The sequence below is a fragment of the Maniola hyperantus genome, chromosome 8, assembly GCF_902806685.2.
Source record: "Maniola hyperantus chromosome 8, iAphHyp1.2, whole genome shotgun sequence".
Classification (NCBI taxonomy): domain Eukaryota; kingdom Metazoa; phylum Arthropoda; class Insecta; order Lepidoptera; family Nymphalidae; genus Maniola; species Maniola hyperantus.
The window spans coordinates 11,358,035-11,382,087 of NC_048543.1; the positions used below are offsets into that span (position 1 = coordinate 11,358,035).

A 24,053-nucleotide genomic window follows, 5' to 3' on the forward strand; every position below is an offset into this window, starting at 1 on the left:
CACCATAGGGTCTAATAAAATATGTATTTAACTGCCTCTTTGGTCTAGTGGCCATTTACTCAGCTATAAGGTCCATGGTTCGAGTTCGAGTAAAAAAATATTATTTATTAGGTAATTTTATAATTAATTTGTTTTATTTATATATTAAAACCCTTTACCGCCTAAAAGAAAAGACAATTACCTACATAGGAGTTATGACATGTACATATATATACCTACTAGAATATGGAGGATGATGGCTTCGCCCGCGTGGTTTTAAGTGTTGAAAATTCCATGGGAGCTCTTTGATTTTCCGGGATAAAAAGCAGCTTATATCAGTCTCCAGGTATTTAACTATATCCTAGATTCTATATCGATGGCTAAATCCATGCAAAAGAAGCGCGTTAATGTGTTGCTCGTTTACGGTGTGATTGAAGGACAAATCAACAGATATAAACAAACACACTTTCGAATATATTACTTAGTGATACACCAAAGTGACTACCAGGCAACATATTATTGTAGTAAAGGACCTTATCATTGCTTATTATTTTACAAAAATATAATAATAATACCTACACAAGAAGGCGTATCAAGGCAATGTTTTGTAAAAAAAATATCTTCATTATACGCTAACATTGCGAACAAAGCTATTTTCTTAGCCTAGTGTATAAGAATACGTTGAGGGACAAAGAGTCCCTCTTTACGCGACTCCGCATTATGTTGAGTCAATAAGAGGCAATCTAGGAGTCTTTGTAATTTCTAACAAAAGCTTTAATTTTGCTTTCGCATGTCAAGCTTTTTTAATGGTATTCAGGGGTTGGATCGGGGCCAACCGCATGAATCGATGTGGTTTTAAATACAACGTCCGTTTGTAATACAAGAAACTAGCGCTAGACCATTCTATAGGTAGCATAAGAAAAGGCGTGTGAAAAGCCTTTTTAGGGTACCATACCCAAAGGGTAAAACGGGACCCTATTACTAAGACTCCGCTGTCCATCCGTCTATCTGTCCGTCTGTCACCAGGCTGTATCTCATGAACCGTGATATTCGAAATTTTTACAGATGATGTAGGTATTTCTGTTGTAGCTATAACAACAAATACTAAAAAAACAGAATAAAATAAATATTTAAGGGGTTTCCCATACAACAAACGTGATTTTTTTGCTCGTTTTTATAGATAATAGTACGGAACCCTTCTTGCGCGAGTCCGACTCGCACTTGGGCGGTTTTTATAATAATATAATGTAACACTTGCTACCTAACGTAAAGTAGCCTGTGAAAGATTCAAGAAGTTCAATGTTTGACATAGAAATATTATGTGAATAGTAAAGTTAATGATCCAATATCCCAGGACCACCAGACGTTACTTATTTTATGAGAAAAAAATATGTGGGATAGTGTAGTGTTAGTGTGTACAGTACGAGGCAGAAAATAATGTATATCTACTTTTAGAAAGAGGTTTTGGCTTTGTAGAGCGTTGTCTCTGCCACTCATACCTATATACGACAGAGACAATCCTCTACAAAACCGCTATCTCTTTTTAAATGTCGATCTACATTATTTTCGTTGTTTGACGTACGCATATTTGCTAGCTCGAGCCAACGGCAAATTTAAAGATATCAGTCAACACAGAGTAGCACCTAACACGTAAGTTAAAGGTACACACTAATCTATTCCACACATTTTCTTTCTCAGAAAATAAGTAAGGTTTGGCGGTCTTGGGATCTTGCACTTTAATGGAGACGCTCCAATTCATTTGTATTTATTTGCTATCGCGACCTAAATCGAGACGTCGCATTATCTAGTCCGTTCAAGTAGATTACTAATTCAATGTTTCATTCATGCATTATTTTCTTTTATTGCGAATTTTCGACATAGTGTTAATTGATTCCTTCAACTAAATAGAGATACCTACTTAGCTATTTGTTTGTATGGCCTTCTCTTGGCAAAACAATAAATTATGAACATAATAATATATACTTTTTACTGTTGCAATTGACTATGATATATATAGAAGTAGGTATACTAACTAGATAAATAATTTGATTTTTGATCAAGAAAACAAAAAAATCCTCGCATTTCTTACCAAGCAAAAAAACTTGCGCTTAAAATGTGATAAGTACAGAACTTATTTTGTAGCTTACGCGCGCTCGCGACTACGTCCGCGTGGAGGCCTATTTCACTCCCTTAGGGGTCGAATTTTCAAAAATCCTTTCTTAGCGGACGCCTACATCATAATAGCTATCTGCATGCTAAATTTCAGCCCGATCCGTCCAGTAGTTTGAGCTGTGCGTTGATAGATCAGTCAGTCACCTTTTCCTTTTATATATTTAGAAGAAGAAGATTGAAAGCGACAATTAAGAAAATGGGCCAAAACTTCCAAGACATCGAAACATTTTTGACAGAACAAAAGACACGAATAAGAATTGTCCTAATATCCTTTAATAGAACCCCTCCGACGAAGAGCGAGGAAAATGACGTAATAAAGTAGTAAGAGACGCTCCGATTCGTTTGTCTGAGCTTGTAATTGTCTTTGCGTGATTTCGCAGCGACCCAAATCGGAAGGAAGCATTCCATAGTTCGCGTTGCCTTCAAACCATTAATACGAATGGTTTCCTGCCTTAACTAGTATTTGTCTCTAACTTCATCTATTAAAATCACACTTCTGGTACAAATATTGTTTAGAATCGGTAGTCGGTACCTAGATGGTAAGGTATTCGGGTAGAAGCAAAGTTTTGAAATTTAGGCGTCTGTCCTTTATTTTCATTTTTAAGGTGTTTAAAGTACCTAATATTACTAAATTAAATTATAGTATCTAATATTACTAAATTAAATTATATACATAAACGTACTTACATAGTATGCAAAAAATACATACACCGCACCCAAAGATATTACAATATTCCAGATATATTTATATATTATTCAAAGTGAAGCCAAAGTACCCTTGTGTGTCACACATTATTATGCCTAGTGACCTAAACTACATAGATATTGGCGTGGAGATTCGCACATTTTCAGAGTTTCACACTTACGAGCGTGCTCCAAAAAAATGGCGGCTCGTGACTAAGTTTACACCGCATCAGTATTTTCCTACTCTCTACTTATTTTTCTTAGCGCTATTTCTCTTTTCCGGTGCACCCTCTGGGTAGGAACAAGTTACAACTGTTGCACACCTAAATGTCAAGAACAATTTAGTCAGTCCTTTGAACAATAGCAAGGACGTATCTGTTGCATGACACAGAAAGGACTTTACGCTTCATTACTTTACTAAAAACATAGATTATATTATTAGGTCGTTTTAAACGTTAAATGCTTGTTTAGTCCGGCGTCCATATTTTCTGCCGCGTGTAACCTAAATACCTTCAAGGCAACACTGAATAGACATCTTAAAGGAACATCCGAAAACCGTAAATTTGTGGTTACATCACAAGTTTTTTTAAATGTGTTTAATAATAATTAGTTTGTTCAAGTATCAAAGTAAAATTAATATACCAAGTGGGGTAAGTACCATATGAAAGGGTTTTATCTGTACATTTTTAAAACAGATTTATTTATTTATTTTTGTGCGTAATAGTTTTTGATTTTCGTGCAAAATGTCAAAAAAATATGACTGTAGTAAGGAACCTCGGTGCGCGAGTCTGACTCGCACTTGGCCGGCTTGTTTACACTAGCTCTACTTGTATCCAAGGTATATTAAGAAGCAAACTTACTGTATAAGCTGGTAGGTATACCACTAACGATCCAAGTTAAATCTTCCCCGTCTTGGTTTAACCTGTTTAATTTATGGCAGTACACGGATATTACAATTAAAGAGCTGTTTAAAGCAAATACTTCTTGCAAAGTTACAATGGCCTTAGAGATAAAACTTCGTGAAACTTGCCTTAAAGTTTAAAGTTCAAGAGTTATGTGTTATCTTTCTTTTCTCTTAGTTGAAGACAAAAACACTAGTACAAGCGCCTGAAACATTTTAAAGCCATTAAAGAACTTCCATCCAAGGCTTGAGTGAAGTTGAGATATATACATAACATTAAATTTTGTTTTAACGATAATGCATTTGTGGACATCAAATGGAACAGTTTATACATAACAATAAAAATATTATAATTCCAGTACATATAATTCAATGTATAGTTAAGATACTTGATAAAAAGCAAGATCCTAGGACCGCCAGACGTTACTTATTTCCTGAAAAACGAACTTTGTGGGATTAGAGTAGTGTTAGTGTGTAGTGTGTACCTACGCATATCTGCCAGCTTGTACCGAAGCCAACTTATAGGTATCAATCTTTGGTTTTATGATAATAAGGCATTATATTGCTGTAGGCAAACTGTCTCATTAAAGTTGTAACTCGCATTGTATCTCAATTAAGATTTTTGTCCAATAGATTAACTAATTCTTAAGTCTTTAAACTGAAGATAGATTTCCTATTCTACGATATAAATTTTTACGTAAGTTTTATAAGTTATATGAAAATCTAAGGGTAAGACGTCGTCCTAATACAACGAGATTACGCGATTATCGCGCGAGTAAGCGATGCGACCATCGCGTGCTTGCGTTAAATAGAACGAGAATACGCGATCATCGTGCGAACACCAAATATTATTAGGACTCCTATTCGAGATCAGTATGTTTGAAGTACGAGTAAAATTCGCGCGAACTTGCGATGATCGCGTAATCGCGTTGTATTAGGACAACGCCGAAAGCTTCCTAATTATAACATTTTCAAAATCGCACTGATTTAGCAGATAGGTACAACGTTTTGTTTACAAGAGTGCTTACAATCAGCTATGACCATTCAAATTGTTACGTGATTTATGAACACGGTCGTTCCACTACTGTGCAGGTACTTTGCATTTTGCAGTGCTCATCAAAACGTTGCGCGGCCATGTCTGAATTAGTAGCTACTGGCTAGTGGCGGTCTATATTCATTATTCAATTGAAGATAGCATATTAAAGCCTTGTACATAACTAAGCTGCAGTAGCACAGCAAGATCGTAAATTAATCAGTCTAGAACTTAAATAAAGTAACCACCTTTTGAAAAGATACGTACCTAGTACAAAATCTGACAGCAAGTGTCGATTCAACTTTATTTTGTTTAAGAAAAGTACCTATAGTTCGCGACAGGTCGACATGGCCATCGGGATAGGGATGCCCCGCAGACTCGCACAGCCCCCGCGCGAACCAGGTGCGGGATAGCGAAACATTACATTGTAAAGGTAAAATTGACCTTATTCAAATAATATCAAAGTGTAAAATACAATAATATGATATTGTGGCTAATTCCATTGTACACAATCTCTAAACTAAACTAAAATGGTACATCTAAATCTATTACTATCCCTTTCATAATGTTGCTTGCGGAAAAGGAGAGCACTAGATTTAGACCTGTTAATTTAGTTTAGTTTAGAGATTGTGTACAAGAGAATCGGCCCCAATGTACGCCAATATTGTGATCGTGATTTTCGCGTAAGTACACTTTTTGACGCCCGTAAGCTTATCTTGTAATTTTCCATTAAATGTCTAGAAAATTGTGCCTATTGTTTTTTTTTTTTTAATATTGCAATAAAACTTAAAGCTAGCCTTATCTAATTACTATATAAATCATGACCGCGTGGAATGGTGCCAAGAATACTGGCTGCATTTCCGCGCTGGACAGCCAGGCTGATCCGTTGCGCAAAAAATGATCCAGCCCTTCTGTCACCAGATGAGGCTATTAATCGCGGTGAAATGTCTCGTAAATTTTTTTTAGCACTAAGACTCCATGGCCCCAGGGTCTCCACGGCAAACGGCACAAAAATGTAACTATCTATAAGAGAGGCATACTTGCGCCGCTTGCCGTTTTCAGCTGTTTCTGCTGCGGCTCCCGGTCTTGATGCTGTCTTCCTGATATGACACGGGGCCTATTGTTAGTAAACCACTATTAAATTGTCCATATTTTCTTTTTGTTTTATTTCTAATTCAATGAAGTAATTTTCGAAAATAAGTGAATAAAAAAGTTGTAAGTAGTGGATTCCAAATGCATCTGATTAAATGGACATCGTCACATGAGTGATGAGAACTAGGTGATTTTGATAAGATTGAACGTTTCAAAAGGATTCGTGACCATGACCTTTTAGTTTTACCAAGCAACGTACAAAAAATATGTCGCAAAGGACGTATTATCACACGAGTAGATGTATTATATCACATCGTACAGAGGAGATTGATATTAGAATGGATATATTTACATTCAGCACGGCACCGAAATAAAAACACGCATAAAAAACCTTTCCCATCAGTCTAAATAAGACAGTTTGTTTTATTGGAAGACATTCGTGGCAGACGTTGAATTTTAAGGTAAAAGATCTTTGACAAACGTACCTGGACTAAGAGCTATTACGTGCTAGACCGTCGATTTTTTATAAAAGCTGAAAGTTTCTCGGCGTATTGTCCCCAAAACAGGGAGGAACGATCAGCGAGCATGAAGTTTGGATCATGGTGGCTTTGGCCTTAAAGTTCAAAAGTTTATCGGTGTCTGGCAGGGGGTTACCACGATACTAAGTGTCTGGCAATGCATGAAGTGATTTCTAATACTATTCCGAAGAAAATTAAAAAAAAAACACTTTATACTTTGACTTAAGATATTTTTTACACGTTTTTTACTTGTTGTCTGCCAAAACCACCCTGATACAAACTTCATAGTCGCTGATCTTTTCTCCTTGTGTTGGGGACAATACGCATAAAAGCTTTCAGCTTTTATAAAATAACAAAGGTCTGGCACTCACTGGGTCTCATTCCATCGCTGACAAACGTACCTACTCGCAGTTTGCAATCTGAATACCGAAGCTTCATTGTTTACTTAATCGAAATTCGCGAACGCAATCACGAATGCGGCATAAGCAACTTTGGAAACGATTCTGTTTTATTCAAAAACTTCATCTTGGTGCATAATATTATTGAAGATCTTTTGTTCTTTTATGATAAATTATACGGAAACTACTTTTACTATTGAAGAGTGGTATTGTATCTAGCCATCAAAAATGTTGTAATTATAGCATTCTAGATGACTAGCTGACGGATTTAGAGTTATAAAAATTCCGTTGGAACTTTTTGATTTTCCGAGATAAAAAGTGGTCTATATCACTGCAGATTTTTAACTATAACCATGCAAAAAATCACGTCAGTTTATTGCTCCGTTGCAGCATGATTGACGGACAACCCAGCACGCCAACAAACAAATATACTTTCCCATTTATAATATTAAATGATGATGTAATCTACAAAATCGCTTTAGTGTTGTACAGTTTACTGATTCGTCAATATTTTACACTCAGGCAAATAACATTTTTGAACGTACATACCAATATGTACGTTTTAAGCCGCACTTCATTAATGGTGATGGAAAACATCGTTAGATACTGCATACCTAAGACTTCTCCATAATGTTCTCAAAGGTGTGTGAAGTCTGCCAATCCGCACTTGGTCAGCATGGTAGACTGGGCAAAACCTTTCTCATTTCGACAGGACACAGGTGTTCAGTAGTGAGCTGGCGATAGGTTGATAATGATGATGATCATTCCGTGGATTAATTGGATTTTCATTCGTTCCAGATCAGAACGCCTGCAAGACAAGCGATAGCGACACCCAAGAAGATTGGCGCGATGCGGGCGGCGGGGCCCTCTTGAGGTCCCGCCTCGCTATGGGCTCAAATATCAGCCAACATTCCGCAAAGGGCCTCAAGGGCCGGCGAGCGCGCTCCAGCGGGGACCTCTGCAATGGCGAAGCGAAGAGCCAGACCGAGTCGTCGGTCTGCGGCTCCGTTGTCGGGGACTCTATGGGCTGGAATCGGTCTTTACCCAACCATTTGGATGGAAACCGACATTTAGCGGACTACAGCCGTGTGAACAATAACTATGGAGAGTTTGGGACGTACAATCGGTGCCATACGAAGAGCGGACGCGGTTTGCGGTATCGGGTGACTAAATCTGGTAAGTTTGATGAATCACTTTGTTAGAATCACAGGCATTGCATTTAGCTAAGTTGTATTAGAAATGGCAGACTTGTTCTAGAACACAAATCTCACTCACTAAGCACGCCAGCCTCGTGATACGAGTCTCTCTCACTCTTTGGCGAGATCCTCACTAAACGGTTTTCATATAGACTAGATATAGTAATAGCAAAGCGCATTACTCGGTCTAGGCAGCAACCTGCTATATTCAATTTACTCTGTGGCAACCTGCTACGTCGCGCAGCGGCAGCTGGGCATAGCACAACCTACAAAGTTGCGCTTATTTATAACTAGTGGCCACCTGCAGTTTCGCTCTATCATAATATAAATTCTCTTTATTCCCTATCTCGTAGAAATATCAGCCTTATCTTATCCCTTGCCTATGTTAGAAAGGAAAGCTCTGTAGAAAATTTCGGCTTTAAGGTCCAATGGTTTGGGCTAGGCGTTAATGAATCAGTCAGTGAGTCAATACTTTTGATACATTTTTATGTATTAAGGGACCCTGTTTTTTTTAATATATTTTTGTTACGTTTGAAGGGAACTGGAAAGATAATATGAGACTCTATTTTACATTATTACAGGCAATAATAAAATAATTTAGTCATTGTAAACGGACTTAAAAATAAAAATACAAAATTTCATAGCGGATGCGAGGTATACTCTACAGACAAGACCTTCACTTCATAAAACTTAAGCTAATTCTAGCTACTAAAGTCTGGTGATCCGAGTAGTGTTTTCTAGGGTATGAAAAGTTGATGTAAGTAAATAAAGTAGATGGAATTGGAACTTAGCGCTCTTTCAAAGCGGGATTATGGAGCTTTCATAAAAGCTCGCATACATACGCTTTGATATCATTTTATACGAGTATGGACTTTACTACTTTTTACATATTAATATTTGAAATAATTTAAATCGTATTCATATAATATGTCAATTAATTTCTAAAGTACGACGTCTCTTTAATCTCTACTTCAGGAATTTTAAAAAATAAATTCCAGGAAAAATACGTTTTAGAGCGCACTGCGCATTATACCTAGTCCTGGAAAAATTCTACTCTGTGAAAGTGAATATGGATAGTAATAGTATGGAATTATGGATGTAACAGGTGTAGGTAAGAGAAGAGAAGAAAAAATACAAAGGGCAATATGAAAGTGTTTTTAAAGACTTGAAAATTTTACCTGTTAACAGGAAAGTAGAATACTTAATAGTAAAAAATATTTTTTTCTCAACAAATTTTAAAAAAAAGGTTAAAATGAGGGATAATGTTAGGAAAAATAGGAAGGTGAGATTTGTAGAGCCAAAAATGTATAACTACTACGGTGGAAGAATAAGCGCATATTTAGTTCCTAAAATATTTAATGCAATCGGTTGGGCTGGGGAGGATATCGATAGGCTCAGTGAGGAAGTCCTTAAGAAGAGGTTAAAGAAACACTTACTTTGGGACTCTCTAACTGACTATCATGCTTCTTTATTATTTATTTGTGTTTTTGGGTTTTCTTTGGTTATTTATTAGTAAGTTGTTAGTATACTCAATTGTGTTAGTTTATCTTTTAGTAAAGTAGGTAGGTTTAAATTAGTATGTAGTACAGTTTTTATTATAACAATAGATATAGGTGTATGAATAGCGTTAAGGAAATATAGTAGTAAGTTATGTACTTAGTATTAAGAGCGCCACCTCGCCAACAAACTGGCTTACCAGTTTGGCGAGATAGATATGTAGGAAACTTTGTAAAATTAATATGAATAAATAAACAAATTTTACAAAAAAAATAAAAACCGACTTCGTTACATAAACACTAAAAATTGAAAAATAATTTAATTTATTACCGAATATATTATGTATACAAGAGTTAATATAGTTCCCTAATAATACTTTTTGGTGCCGGTGCCAATTAGCTTTCATATTTTTATGGGACTCCACAATGGCACCTCATTGGCACCGACCCCAAAAAATATTATTATGGAACTATATTAACTCTTGTATACATAATATATTCGGTAATAAATTAAATTATTTTTAAATTTTTAGTGTTTATGTAACGAAGTCGGTTTTTATTTTTTTTGTAAAAAAATTTTATATCACAATTTTTAGTGGCCCCATGAAATTATGCTATGACTGGTTAAAAATCTACTGTTTACTAAGCTATTACACTGATCGCGAGCAATTTACTCTTATCCGTTGAGGAGTTCCAGTATCTATCTTCGAAGATGTTCATCAGATCTTCACCAAATTGAAATGGGACCAACTTTGAAGTATACCCTTTCAAACAAAAAAAGAATTTTCAAAATCGGTTCAGGCGTTTTTGAGTAATCGGGGCACATACATAAAAAATAAAATAAAAAAAATAAAAAAGATTCCGACGAATTGAGAACCTCCTCCTTTTTTTGAAGTCGGTTAATTATAAAAAAAGGTACTACGTTAAATATGAGCCGAATTTAGTTGTCGATAGTTCCAGTTACATGGATTGTGGTCACCACAGGACTACGGAGCTGTGAAAGCCGAGGAGTAAAGTTATAGTGCTGTCACGGGCTGAATTAGATCTGCCTTCTCGTTCTTTCCCAAATCAACTTTACGAGCCGTTCACGCAAAAATACACTCACAACGTCACTATTTACTTTTCGTCGTAGCCTAAACAAGTCATAAGTAGGTATTTATCGTTGTACCTACATAATTCCATACTAATGTTATAAATGCGAAAGTGTGTTTTTTCTGTCGGTTTTTTACCTTTTCCATCCGATTAATTGATTTGGGCGAGATTTGGTACAGAGATAGCTTGCATCCCGAATTACTTTTTATCCCGGAAAATCAAAGAGTTCTCACGGGATTTGTAAAACCTGAATCTACGTGGATGAAATCATGGACATCTTAAAATTGATCAACTAAAATTTGACCGTTGTGAAATAACAAAAAATACCTCAACCTAGTATTTAATAGGTACGTAACACAAACAGAATGATTGATAAGATCCTGAAAGGTTCAAAGTAATCCCAGGGAGGCACGATAGCTATATCTCTTTCCTGGAAGCACATTTAATTTTTCAACCATGTCCAAAGTAAAAGATCGCTGCCTTATCCCCCAGCCATTAGCAGTTTTATCTCGTAATCCGATAAGGTGCCGCTCCAGATTGTAGGGGAGAGCTGAAACGGTAGCTAAACAGATTTTCATTTACGACTTAGAACATTTTTATTCGTGCCCATAATTTTTTATGTATAAAAGAGTAAAATTGTTGTATTTCTATATAGACACATAAAAGGACAAATTTGCAGACTGATATATTTACGTAGCTCAAACATTTGAGATTTTGCTGGTTTTTTAATAAGTGATAGGTATTATTAAAAAGGAGTTTTCAGAATTTCAATCCGATTGGAGTGAGAGTCTAGTTAAGTTATATGAAAACTTGTAGTGGCATTCAATTAGACTAAAAAAGCTTTGCCTTTCCCTTTTACATGTCAGCAACTTATTTTTGCGATGGGTTATAAAATTAATATTTCCTTATTTTAATCGACACGTTTGAATTTTGATGATTAGGTACTTTTAACAATAATAAATAATGTTAATTTTTTGTTACACTTTTTGACTATTTTTCATTCGTTTGATAGGTTTGTTGATTGCACGCAAACTAATTAACTCACTTTTGTACACTAATTATTACCTACTAGCTGATGCCCGCGAGTTCGTCCGCGTGGATTTAGGTTTTTGGAAATCCCGTGGAAACTCTTCAATTTTCTGGGATAAAAAGTAGCATATGTCCTTTCCCGGTATATAAGCTAACTCTGTAAGTACCAAATTTCATTAAAATCGGTTGAAGGGTTGGGGCCGTGAAAAGCTAGCAGACAGACAGACAGACACACTTTCGCATTTATAATATTAGTACGGATTTCCTATTGCTTTATCATATTTTTGGCTTGTAGAAATCTATCCCATCAAGAAGATAAGTAGCGGGTTAATATGAACGCTTATTATCATTGCCTACTTGGCAATTGGCATTGTTAATAACCAGGCCAAGTTGTAACTACGTGCATTGTCATAATCATAACCCACAAATCTCGTTTTAATAGAGCAAGTAATAGAACGGGCTTTAAATTCCGAGGCGAGCACTTGCACTGTATAATAATCACATAATTCAGAGCATCCGGGAAGACGGGCGTGGTGTACTGGCGGCCATTAGTTTTGCATACAACTTTATAACATGGTATACAACTCATGTATGTATCGAACGAGTAATCTAAAATCTAAATACTTAATACAAAAAGAAGTCCTGTCTCTGACTGACAAAAAAGACTAGATTTTTTAAAATTCTCCTGAATAGGGAATACTGCAAGCCTGTATATTAAAAAAGAAGGCTGAGTTAATCTTTTGCTCAAAAAAAGGCGAGCAAACTCTTATGCCACAGCCACCCGCAACCTGGAGAGTCAATTACGCGAAGCGTTATGTCGCTAAGATTTCTTACACAAAGGATTCTGATGGAATGCGAATTGTGCAAAGATATAAATTATTATAAGATGTAGTCTTCGTTTATATTATTTTACAATAATATAATGTATTGCTGCAGGCGAAATATTAATTAATCACCGAAAGCGATTATTATTAATTAATATTTGCCATTATAAACAATATAGGATAAAATAAAATATTAAATTATACATTATTTTGGGTGTATAGGTACCATTATGATTGGTTTTTGTCTTATTTAGTAGTTTGAAATTTTTAGACGGCTTTCTTAAGAAAACTAATCTTTGATTTTTTTTACGTCAAATAAACTTTTAACAGAGTGATCGCGTTTTCGTTTTTAACCATTATCTTCAACATATTATGTATTTTATCCCTTGTGGTATAAAACGTGAGCATTTCACATATTTTTTGTTCCTTATCTTTCATTCAGTTGACTGCCAGAAAAAACCAACACCGCAGTAATTTTATGGAAATGAGATTCACTTTAATCATTTTTCCGTGGTTTATGAAGTCGCGTTTTAAAGCGCAGTTCGGTTTAATCCCTCGTTTTTCTTTGCTGAGAATTTAAATTTTTTAACTGAGATTGAATTTTTACAGCTGAAGATTTAACTTCAAAAGGCAGGAAAAGCTTTCGTAAGTTGCCCTTTTGGTATTTGTAATTAAAATAAAAAAGAAATCTGGGTCGTTGTTATGTGAATTGAATTCAACTTTTTGCAATCAAAAAGCTATAAAGTAGGGCACATTAAAAAATACAAAAAAAATTAAGGTATACGTTGTACTACATTCTACATCTGTCCTTGCTCAAGCATCACAGAATTACTAAAATTATTGTGCGTTTGAAAGCGTACCTACTTGTACCTTTTAGAAAAAATTAATAAATGCAAACATTTATATACACGTTTTTGTTTAGACACGAAAAAGGAACAAAACGCAGTTAGCTCGTTAAAAGTGACCATGTTCACAGTTTTACCACTAGTTAAAAAGTATTCGGATTTTTCATATGCAGTATGCGATGCAATCAAAAAAAGGTTTCATTAAACGGTGGCACGGTTCTAGTTAGTATTCTGCTGTTATTTGTCTCTGTGAAAACATTTTTGTTACGAGTAGCTCTGCTTTTTCAAGTGCGCAACTTGTGAGCGGAAGTACGTTATTCAAAGTTTGAAATGCGATATCTGAGCCAACTTTGAATCGCGATACTTAAGCCTTGAATATGTATAAGTATCTTTTATGCGTGAAACGAGATAGACTTCGTCTCTCTACGAGTTTCCACGGTTGATCATCGACGGTAAGAAAGTTGGAAAAAACGCTGTACCTACTAGGAAACGTAGTTCATCTTCAGTTAGAAGATGGCACCGCATGAGAATGGGCGAAAATTTGTCACAAAAAAAAGCGAGAAAAATCAATCGTTATCTAAATAGGTAGGTACTTATATAATATAGAAAATTAAAAAAAACTTACTGAACTATCATTTTTCTAAACCATTTTAGAAATAGTTCACAGTAATAGTTAAATTAAGACCAACTAGCGGTGAGAATTACCAGGTATCACGCAACACGTTAAACTCTAGGCTCTGGGAAACACGAAATCTAACATAACACTAATCTTAATTGTCGGGTACAAATTGTTAAACTAGGTACTCAAATTAATAAACTTAGAAAGTGGTTTACTGAAACGGATATAGTAATTCAGACCGAGATCATGCTTGGCCCGTTCGTTCAGCCGCATTCCGGTTTGGATATCAGCGACGTAGCCATGACGTCACTCCTGCTCCAAATAACTTTGGGTCAAGGACAACTTATCTCCCAGTTTCCACTCCTATTGAAAATAGATTTAGGACACCTTAAAGTATTCCGCGTAAAGCTAAATTTAACTCTTGGTCGCCACTCGCCAGTCTGTGACATAAATTTTGCTGTCCAAACGACCACAAAAGTCACTACACTTTACCGACGATTTCATGTCTTTATTTCTTAGCAGGGGCGGCATTAGTTATTGCGAGGCTCTAGGCGGTAAATCTTTGCGAGGCCCTTATCCTTTGTCGAGTTAATGTGAATTGAAAGTATTTTTATCTTTGATGCTTGACGAGAACTGCGAAGGTTATAAATAAATAAATTACAGTTTAAAAATCTAAATATATGAAAAAGAAAAGATGACTGACTGACTGCTCCATCAGCGCAACGCACAGCAAACTACTGGACATATTGTACTGAAATTTGGCATGGATATGGCTACTAATATGACCTATGACACCCGCTAAAAAGGTTTGTTGAAAATTCAACCCATAATGGGTTAAAATAGGGGTTCGAAATTTATATAGTCCACGTGGACGAAATCGCGGGCATAGGTACACTAGTTTTAGGTATATAATGCGTATGCCAACGACTTCGTCTGCGTGGTCTACACATATTTCAAACCCCTACTTTACCGCTTAACAAAAGCGAGGCCCCAGGTGTTTTCCCTGCTTGCCACCCCCTGAGGCCGCCCCTGTTTCTTAGCACTATGGTGAATGCAAATAGAGTTGTATAGCTAAATTCACACTTGGTCGCGAACCATTATCATAAATCGTACTGTCCTAATGGCCGTAAAAACTTTGCAGACAGTTGTTGTCAAGCACTGCAGGGGAAACAAATACATAATTTACTGTCAGATAATTTAGTACCTACCTAACCCAAACACCTAATATACATACGTTTACCTATTTATCTTAAATACTTACCAAGGTACCAATATCCAGTTCCCAGTACCTACACTGGTAGCGGGGTATCTACTTTTCAGAAATCGCCCATTTACAAAAATATTTTTAAAAGTTCTTTCGGATTTATTTCTTTCCTTTCTAACATATAAAACGGGAGTGTTAGATCCATAAATACTCTCCAATAGCACCGAATTGGCATCGTAAGATATCATAACTTTATTGGGTTTTACGAACGTATTTGTGCTGAATTCAACATGAAAACTCCATATTCCGAAAGTGTTACTGTAGGTCAATATTTTCGATAAATATCGCTGTTTACTGAAGCAATTCTTGCACATGATTCCTTGACAGATATTCCAAGAATATAAAAGCTCAAGAATTCAATTTCCGTGAAGATCTGTGATATCTGGTAACTTAGAGAGCACGTTATGAGTGAATCCTTGCTAAAATATCTTGAGACTATGGCCGCAAATTCGTCTGCGTGGACTACAAAACTTACACTTTACTTATTTAGGGATTGAATTTTCAAAAATTATTTTCCTAGTCTACGTCATAATAGCTATCTGCATGCCAAACAGCCCAATCCATCTAGTACTTTCAGCGTTGATAGATCAGCCAGTCAGTCAGTCAGTCACCTTTTCTTTTTAGACATTTAGATATAATATATAAAGGGAAGCTTCAGAAGTAAACTGGAGTATTCTCTCTCTCCAGTCGGTCCATCCCTGGCGCGGCAACATCTTGCGGTAAATGAAGTCCTTCCATGGGGTCCTGTTTTTAGTCATCATCTATACCTATAGCATAACACACAAACGCATGGATTTGTTTCTCAACTACAAATTAATAAAACACGCCTTTATTCCATTTTCAACGCATCCGTAGTTGTTTTGGATTGCTCTCCGCGCCAATGAAAGTATAGAGAGCTGATCATGGTTGGAAACGTAGTAACCACGAATAAGTCCTATCCAGTGGTTACTGGTTAGACAGACCAACTAAAGGAAACTTTCGTTTAGGAAACTGTCATTTTTTTGTGAAGCTCTTTGAAAAAGCCCCGAACGGGGTAGAAACTAGTCGGGCATATTCCAACTAATCACGTGAGCTCCGGCGTAAGATATTTACAACCCGTCGAAAATATCTGCGCACCTCGCTGGAATGCGCTTCCCCCTCGCGCTTGCCCGCAGCTCGCCCATTTTCGCCTATCCAGTACCCAAAGACTATATAAACACTAGGTTCTACCAGTACCTACCGTAGCCAGTACCGTTGCCAACGCAAGCACATTGCATGACGTCACTAAGCCAGGTTCGCAGATATTTCCGATGGGTTGTATATTTATAACTTTGAGTTATAGGTAACACCAGTATCAATAAAAAAGTCTTACAATATTCATACAATACCTACCGTAATTTATACATCCATTCATCCTACCCTTTACCAAAACTTTTGCTTGTCAATTTGTTTCAGTAATCAGCAGAATAAATGCGGAGGGCTTCTTTCTTTGTTAGCCATTATTAATCCCAATTTGCCTCGAAGATTGGACTCGGCTTGACATTGATGTATAGCCGTTTTGCGGGAAAGGAAAGGAAAATGGAAAATGGCCTATTATTATCTCAATGCTGGATTTCCGAACCTTTCGCATGATTCCTACATTCCTTCGTCCGATACTTTCGTGTTTCGCCCATTGAATTAAATCGTAGCATTTCATTCGTAAAGATTGTGATAATTGGAGATTTAAACTTCTTGATGTCTGGACAATTATTTTGTAAACGAAAATGGTGCTTTGAAATATCTTTTCATTCATGACTCGATGCTCAAAAACTTGCCAAAAAACGAACTAAAAAGTAAACTTTTTCACGTTTGAAAACTGTGCCATATTGCGGCTAAAAAAATTATAGCCGGTGTTACTTGGGATGATGTAAGAATTCTAACGATATACTTATCTAAATCTATTCAGGCATTCAGAAGTTTTCATGGAATAAACTTACACCATACATACACGAACAATGAAAATATTACACTCCTTTTTTGGACGGTCATGTAAAAATGAGTGCCTATAGTACGCGACAGGTCGACATGGCAAGCAGGGCGTCCCCTCACCTCATACCCCTGATTGCCATCTCGACCCGTCGCGTACTATAGGTAATTTTGGGTACATTTTAGATAACTTTGTGTTTTTTTTTTTTTTTTTTGTGTGTCCGCTTTTTTGTCCTCCGACATGATGATCGGAGACCTTTTATAGCTGACATGGCTTGCTTTTTTTTTTTTTTTTTTTGCCTTGCTCTGTTGGACGAGAATGAACAGCTACGTTTATTTTTTTTTCAGCTTGTCATTCATTATTATAATAATATGTTACATGCTATTTTTTTTTCTTATGTATAATATTACATTATCATATATAATATAAATATACATATTTTCTTACTTTATTAATTCTTATACTACCTATTTACATGTACAGTTTCTTTTTTGCTAATTACATTTTATATTCTTCTTTTAATACTCTTTTAGATATTTATAATCTAATTTAGTATTAACTTATTCTAGTGTTATTTTTCAGTTTCACCTTTCCTGTTATTTGTTCACAAAATTCTAGGAATTTTTTGCTTACTTTCTTGTTAGATATAATGACAGGTATAGTTTCTTTATTTATCTTGCTATCTATGGTATATTCCAGTTCCAACCGCTTTTTGGCAAATTTAGGACATTCTGTTAAGATGTGTAAGACTGATTCCTCGGTTTCATCATCACAGTCACAGGTGGGGTTGTCTTTACATTTAAAACGGTATAAATATTGCCCGAATCCACCGTGACCTGTTAATGTCTGCACGAGGATTGGTGTAAGCTTGATTTTATTTAAGACCTTGTATGCTCCAATTACATCCGGAAAGAATATTTTTGTCAGAGTCGCGTTTTTACTTTCTGCGTATCTTTGGTCCCACAGTTGTACCGACCTCTTTCTGACCATCCGTTTTACGTGAGAAGTTGGGCAGGCATCGTAGTCCACAGTTGTGTTTTTCTGTGCTGCTTCTTTAGCCAGATGGTCGGCTCTTTCGTTACCTATTACACCAATATGCGACCTTACCCAGAACAATCTCACATCTTTACGTTGGTCTTTGGCCTCTCGGAGTTTCTCCCTTACCATAAAGGCAAGGGGATGATATGTGTTGGGGCTTCGGATCGATTCTAAGGCGGATCTTGAGTCACTAAGGATATTCACCGTATGTTCTGTAGACTCTAATGCTACGTCTGTGGCGTGGTAAAGGGCATATAATTCGGCCTGAAAAACGGTGCAATAAAACTCGAGGTGAAATTTTTTAATCATTATTTCATCCCCGTCTTTCCAGCAAGACAGGGCTGCTCCTACTTTGCCATCAATCTTACTACCATCGGTGAATATCCTTAGGCCTGTCAAATCATTTTTCTCGATGGTTTCAGCGCTCATATCTTCCAATTTTCTAAAGTCCTGTATTATTTCGGTTGCTGGATGTGGTGCTTTAAGGTAGCAGATTCGTTTTTCTACAGTCCTATCATTTACTACCGTTTGAGGCTTTCCTCTCTTAGCTTCATATAAGGTTGCGATTTCTTGTACTTTACTACTTTACTTTACTTACTAACTTTGTGGTTTAGGAATACTCGCTTTACAAATAGTGGTTCCAAGTTCGATTTACGGTAGATTAATTTTTCTAACGCTGATTTAAAATATAGACATTTTCTTACATGAGAAAATAGAGATTATTTTACAGTAGCATATTATATCTAATAATACACGGTACCAACAAAGCCATTTCCGATTACGTCGACTCCGCGTTAATATATCGTATAGTAGGTACATATAAAATTTCGCTCGATAAAAGGAAATTCGCGTCGTTTCACTGTGTTGAGTCAACCGAAATTTTAAACTAAGTATGTTTCAAAGTTCGGGCGTACAAGAAAACTTTATGGTTTAATAGACGAGCGGCTTATTCTTTAGACTTTATATTTGAGTTTTAATCTTATCAGAGTTTGTAAAATTCTTAGAGTTCTATTTTAGTTTAATACCAATGAATGCCCGCTACTTCCTCAGCTTAAAACAGCTAGCAACTTGAGGCAAAATCTTGCGAAAGTGTATGTTTTTTAGTTTGTGTGTCTTAACAGAGTATTGGATCAACGGATTGATATAATTTTTGCATAGGCCTAGACTATATTATGTAGGTAATTACTACTTATTATTAATCAGCGCAGACGAAGTAATGTGGGAGAACTAGTACATTATGTACTAACTTTTGCTCGGAAAGTCTATTTTTTAAATATTCAAATGAACACATTGTAAAGATAGCAAGCTGACAATAAAGTAAGTATTTTGTAGATGAAAAAATACAAAATCGAAAAAATGTCTGCACGGAAATCTCATTAGCCTATATTTCGACTTTCTTTTCAGTTTTGCTGTTAGTAAGCGACAGGTCGAGATGGCAATCGGAGTGGGGACCGGGTTAGCGCGGGTGACATGCGGGTGTGCGGGGCGTGCCCCCACTTCATACCCAGATTGCCACCTCGACCTGTCGCTTACTATAGTTAACCTATATAGTATATACCTATCTAGAGAATAATCACCTGCATGAATTTTCAAATCACAGATAGTAAATCATTTGGTTATTATAAATTACAAATCATTTCGTAAAGCGGGTTGCCAATTAACATGCCATTAGCGAAGGTTATTCACCTTTGTTTTATTGATATTGATTAATGAAACCATACTTATAGTATAGTAGTATAATCTTTTTCAAATAACTTTCTTTGCATGTGGCATGCCATACGGAAATTTTAAGGAGCGCAAAGGCTGCAGCTCAATTTTGGCGTGACCTCGTTTTGCTTGAAACATTAAAAAAGGTATGAAAATACGGGTTTCATGTAGCAAATAACATCGGAATGGGCTATAAACATTTCAGGATTCAGAGCTGTTTGCAAGTTACGAATAAGTAACGTATTTTAGCACGGAAACAGTTTTGCCCCGAGTAGCCTTATGGTCTGTTCGCTCTTTTCATACTAACTTTGAGCGTTTTTAATTTCGGGTTTTGAGCGCTTTTCCTGTAAAAGTGCTTCTTTTCACCTTCAGGCATTGAAATTAATATGAGGTAGATGCGTAATATTATAAAGAGGTAAAATTTGTTAGTTTGTGAGTCTGTATGTAGGAAGTATGACTAAACTTAGTAGGTTAAAGTAGGTAAAACCAGTGCGAGCTAAAGCTGACCGACAGACAATATCAATGAACAGTTAAATCACTGGTTCTCTAAAAACCTGATAACTATAGCTAGCAGGTTTTTTCTTTAACGTTGACCCCCGCTGAGAAGAATTTCGAAAAAGTTCATCCGAGCCAAGCCAGGGCGGTTGCTAGTCGCTAAATAAACGGTTAGGCTGCGGTAAAATGTAAAGCCATTATCTTCCGACGGTGAATTTATTCCTAGATTATAATATTCTCCCTAAAATCGTTTTATGAAGATTAAATATTCTACCATTTATTCCTCTGTGTAAATATTATACTAAATAGTCTTCATCATCAATATCATCATCTCATCTCATAGCCAGACGGTTGGCCGTTACCAGAAGCACGTGTTTCCTCTCAGAACGAGAAGAGTTTACAGGTACACGGCAGAAAGCAATGTACATCGACATTAAGAAGGAGATAGCAGATTTGAAGAGCATTGTCCCTGTCATTGAGACCAATAAAACGTCACATAGGTATGAGTGACAGAGAGAACGCTCTACAAAGCCGACATGTCATTCTAAAGGCCGATGTAGATTACTTTCTGCCGCGTACTGTAAGTCATACCACTATAAGTACCTACTGACCAAGTGCGGATTGCCAGACTTCCACTCGTTTGAGAACATTATGGAGAACTCTCAGGCAAGCAGGTTTCCTCACGAAGGTTGTCTTCACCTTTAAAGCATACTAATTTTATCTTATGAAATAATCAGTACCCTTATTATAAATAGAGTGACATAGGCTACTTTTTATCCCGGAAAATCAAAGAGTTCCCTCGGGATTTTTAAAAAACCTAATTCCACGCATATGAAGTCGCGGGCATCCGCTAGTAAATAAATAAATAAACTTTGAAAGGTTAAAGAAAATTTAATATTACTGCGAAACTTTAGCACCCTGAAATATAATGTCAGAGGTTTTCTGAAAAAGAAAACGCCTTTAAAGCAAGTGGTTTTTATTTGCTTAAGATGCACATATTCTAATAGCTAGCACTAGGCTATTAATAAAGTAATACTAAGGCTGAGAGAGAATAATAATAAATAATAATAATATAATAAAGAGATAGGACGTACTTAATTGGAAGACAGAGTTTCAGTTTAAAACAAGGAGTATGGAACTTACATCCTGTCGCGTTTTAACTCTAAGTAAAGTCTGAGCAAAGTCAAAGTACGCTCTATAATGCAAATAGTCAGCCAAATGAAAATAATAAACGCACTGATGAAGTAGAGAGAAACGCTGTTCCGTAGAGCAACTAGTTTGATATGAAATTCATGTGGCAGTTTACTCCAGGGAGTAGCAGATAGTTCATTTGTTCCACTTTATATAGCGCGTCGGTTGCTTCAGTGGGCACCTTCAGATGAAGACAATTGACATAAACGTCCGTATTGTACTGAACGCAAACAAGCGCATGAGGTTTTTTTATGCCGACACAAGTTTTCTCTTGACTGCAATTTCACCTTGGTGGTAAGTGACGATGCAGAAAACATATAACACAAATGTCATAGAGGAAAGATTTGTTTGTTTGTAATCGATAAATTCTGTGACTGCTGAACTGATTTTAATAACTTTTTCACCATTAGAAAGTTATAGGCACTTAATCCAGAAGTAATATAGACCATAGTTCACCAGGGCGAAGCCGGACTGATCAGGTAGTCTTTTAGGTGTATCTATATTTTACCAGTACATAAAAATTTCGCTTTCGGGGCTCTTGGTTCTTGGTTCCGTAACTTTATATACCAAGTATAGTGAACGCGCTGGTATTTCGCAATTCGGCCCGGGATTACACTCCGGTATTCCTGTGCTTTAAAGTTGAGGCAGTTACTAGTTCCCAGTGAATTATTTCAGTTAAAAAACTGTTTGCTAGCCTAGGCTGAAGGCTCAAAGTCAGTCTTTGCATGACACGTTTAAACCAGAGATGGCCATTATTATCTACTACTTTAAAATCATTCTAATTAGGTGAAGTTTTCATTTTTCTTGACCACTTGATCTGACTGGCTATTTTTCACATGAACTGATTTTCAGATTTTTCGTTTGCTATAGTAATTTAACTAGTGATCAAGGTCTATAGCACTGATATTTAGCAGGTGGTTTTATACAAAAAATTTCGCACTTATGATTATACCTAAGTACCTGTTTACCCAGATTCGCAATAAATAAATGTGTATTTTAAGTGCAAAAATTCGCTTTCCGTGAGAGAGATAAGTGTTTGGCCTTCAAACATCTACTTTATAAATGGAACTGCGAACCAAAATTTCGCGTTTCTAGGTCCAAGGGCTTAGGCTGGGCGTTGATGATTCAGTTAGTGTGCCTTTAGATGGCTTTAGACTTGAAGTCGACTGATAGCTATACACCGCACACTAATAGCCATACACCTTCAAGTTTACTGGACGCCGCTTCAAGTCCACTGCAAACTCGACCGGTAAACATGATCGTGTATGGCCAGCGTAAGCATAGTCAGGCAGGTTTCGTCGCAAGTGTGCTCTGAAACTGATCTCCTTGGCTCTGAGTGGCTGCCGCGTGCAAGAACTACCTCAATTAATCTTCTGACTTCCTTTCGTTTACGAAAATTAATAAAATGCTTTTAGATCTTATCCTCATAGTTTGAAATTTCCGAAATTAGGATGCCAAGGTGATTAATGATTTACGGAGTAAATATTTCCTAAACTGTCTTCTAAAACAATTTTAAGCACAATATTAATTTATCTTTACCTTAATGGTAAGTATTTAATCATCACACAACCATGTTTAGCCTTGGCTACTTTGGAATAATTTATCGTAATTCTATCTGAATTTACTTGTAATGGTCAATGTACATAATTACAATTTTAAATACAATTTATTTTACCAATAACTCTTAATTAAATATTGGTTACTATGAAAATGCTCAGTATTAAAATTTTTAGGGTTCCGTACCTCAAAAGGAAAAACGGAACCCTTATAATAGGATCACTTTGTTGTCTATCCGTCTGTCTGTCTGTCGGTCTGTCAAGAAACTACAGGGTACTTCCCGTTGACTTAGAATCATGAAATTTGGTAGGTAGGTGGGTCATATAGCTGGTATTAGGGGAAGTATCTGAAAACCGCGAATTTGTGGTTATATCACACAAAAAAAAAATTAATTGTGGTCATAAACTAATAATTAGTATTTCCAACTTTCGAAGTAAGATAACAATTCAACAAAGATTCGAATAAGATACATCAAGTGGGGTATAATATGAAAGGTCTTCACCTGTGCATTCTAAAACAGATTATTATTTATTTTTATGCATCATAGTTTTTGAATTATCGTGCAAAATGTTGAAAAATACGACTGCAGTACGGAACCCTCGTTGCGCGAGCCTGACTCGCACTTGGCCGGTTTTTTAATCAAAGGAAATTTTACAGCTAAGCCTTTTTTTAAATAAATAAATGCAAACGTTCCGTGTTTTTATATGTAAACAAGCAACTTCAAAAATTATGACATAGAAGTCACATCGTTCAAGCAGGTACGCCAAGTTTTTTTTTTTTTTTTTAATTATAAAGGCACACAAAATAGGTTTCAGCTATAAATGGAGCAAATAAAAATAAAAAACAATAGATTAAGATCATTAAAAGAGATTTTTCATATTCTGTGAAGTATTACATTTCAAACTTTCAGCTTTATACCTCTTTTATCATAATGTACCTTCAAAAATTCCCACGGGCTCCCAGGCCATTTGCTTTTCA

The 24,053-nt window shown here is 36.1% G+C and overlaps 1 protein-coding gene across 4 annotated transcripts in view; it reads left to right on the top strand.

Annotated features, from left to right (window-relative positions):
- The window catches only part of LOC117984616 (uncharacterized), a 127,334-nt gene that overhangs the window by 35,460 nt on the left and 67,821 nt on the right, over positions 1–24,053 (top strand). For all 4 annotated transcript variants that reach the window (XM_069500167.1, XM_034971235.2, XM_069500166.1 and 1 more), the window contains exon 2: positions 7,576–7,953. In XM_069500167.1, the coding sequence (XP_069356268.1) occupies positions 7,576–7,953 (378 nt within the window). The remainder of the gene's footprint in view (positions 1–7,575; positions 7,954–24,053) is intronic.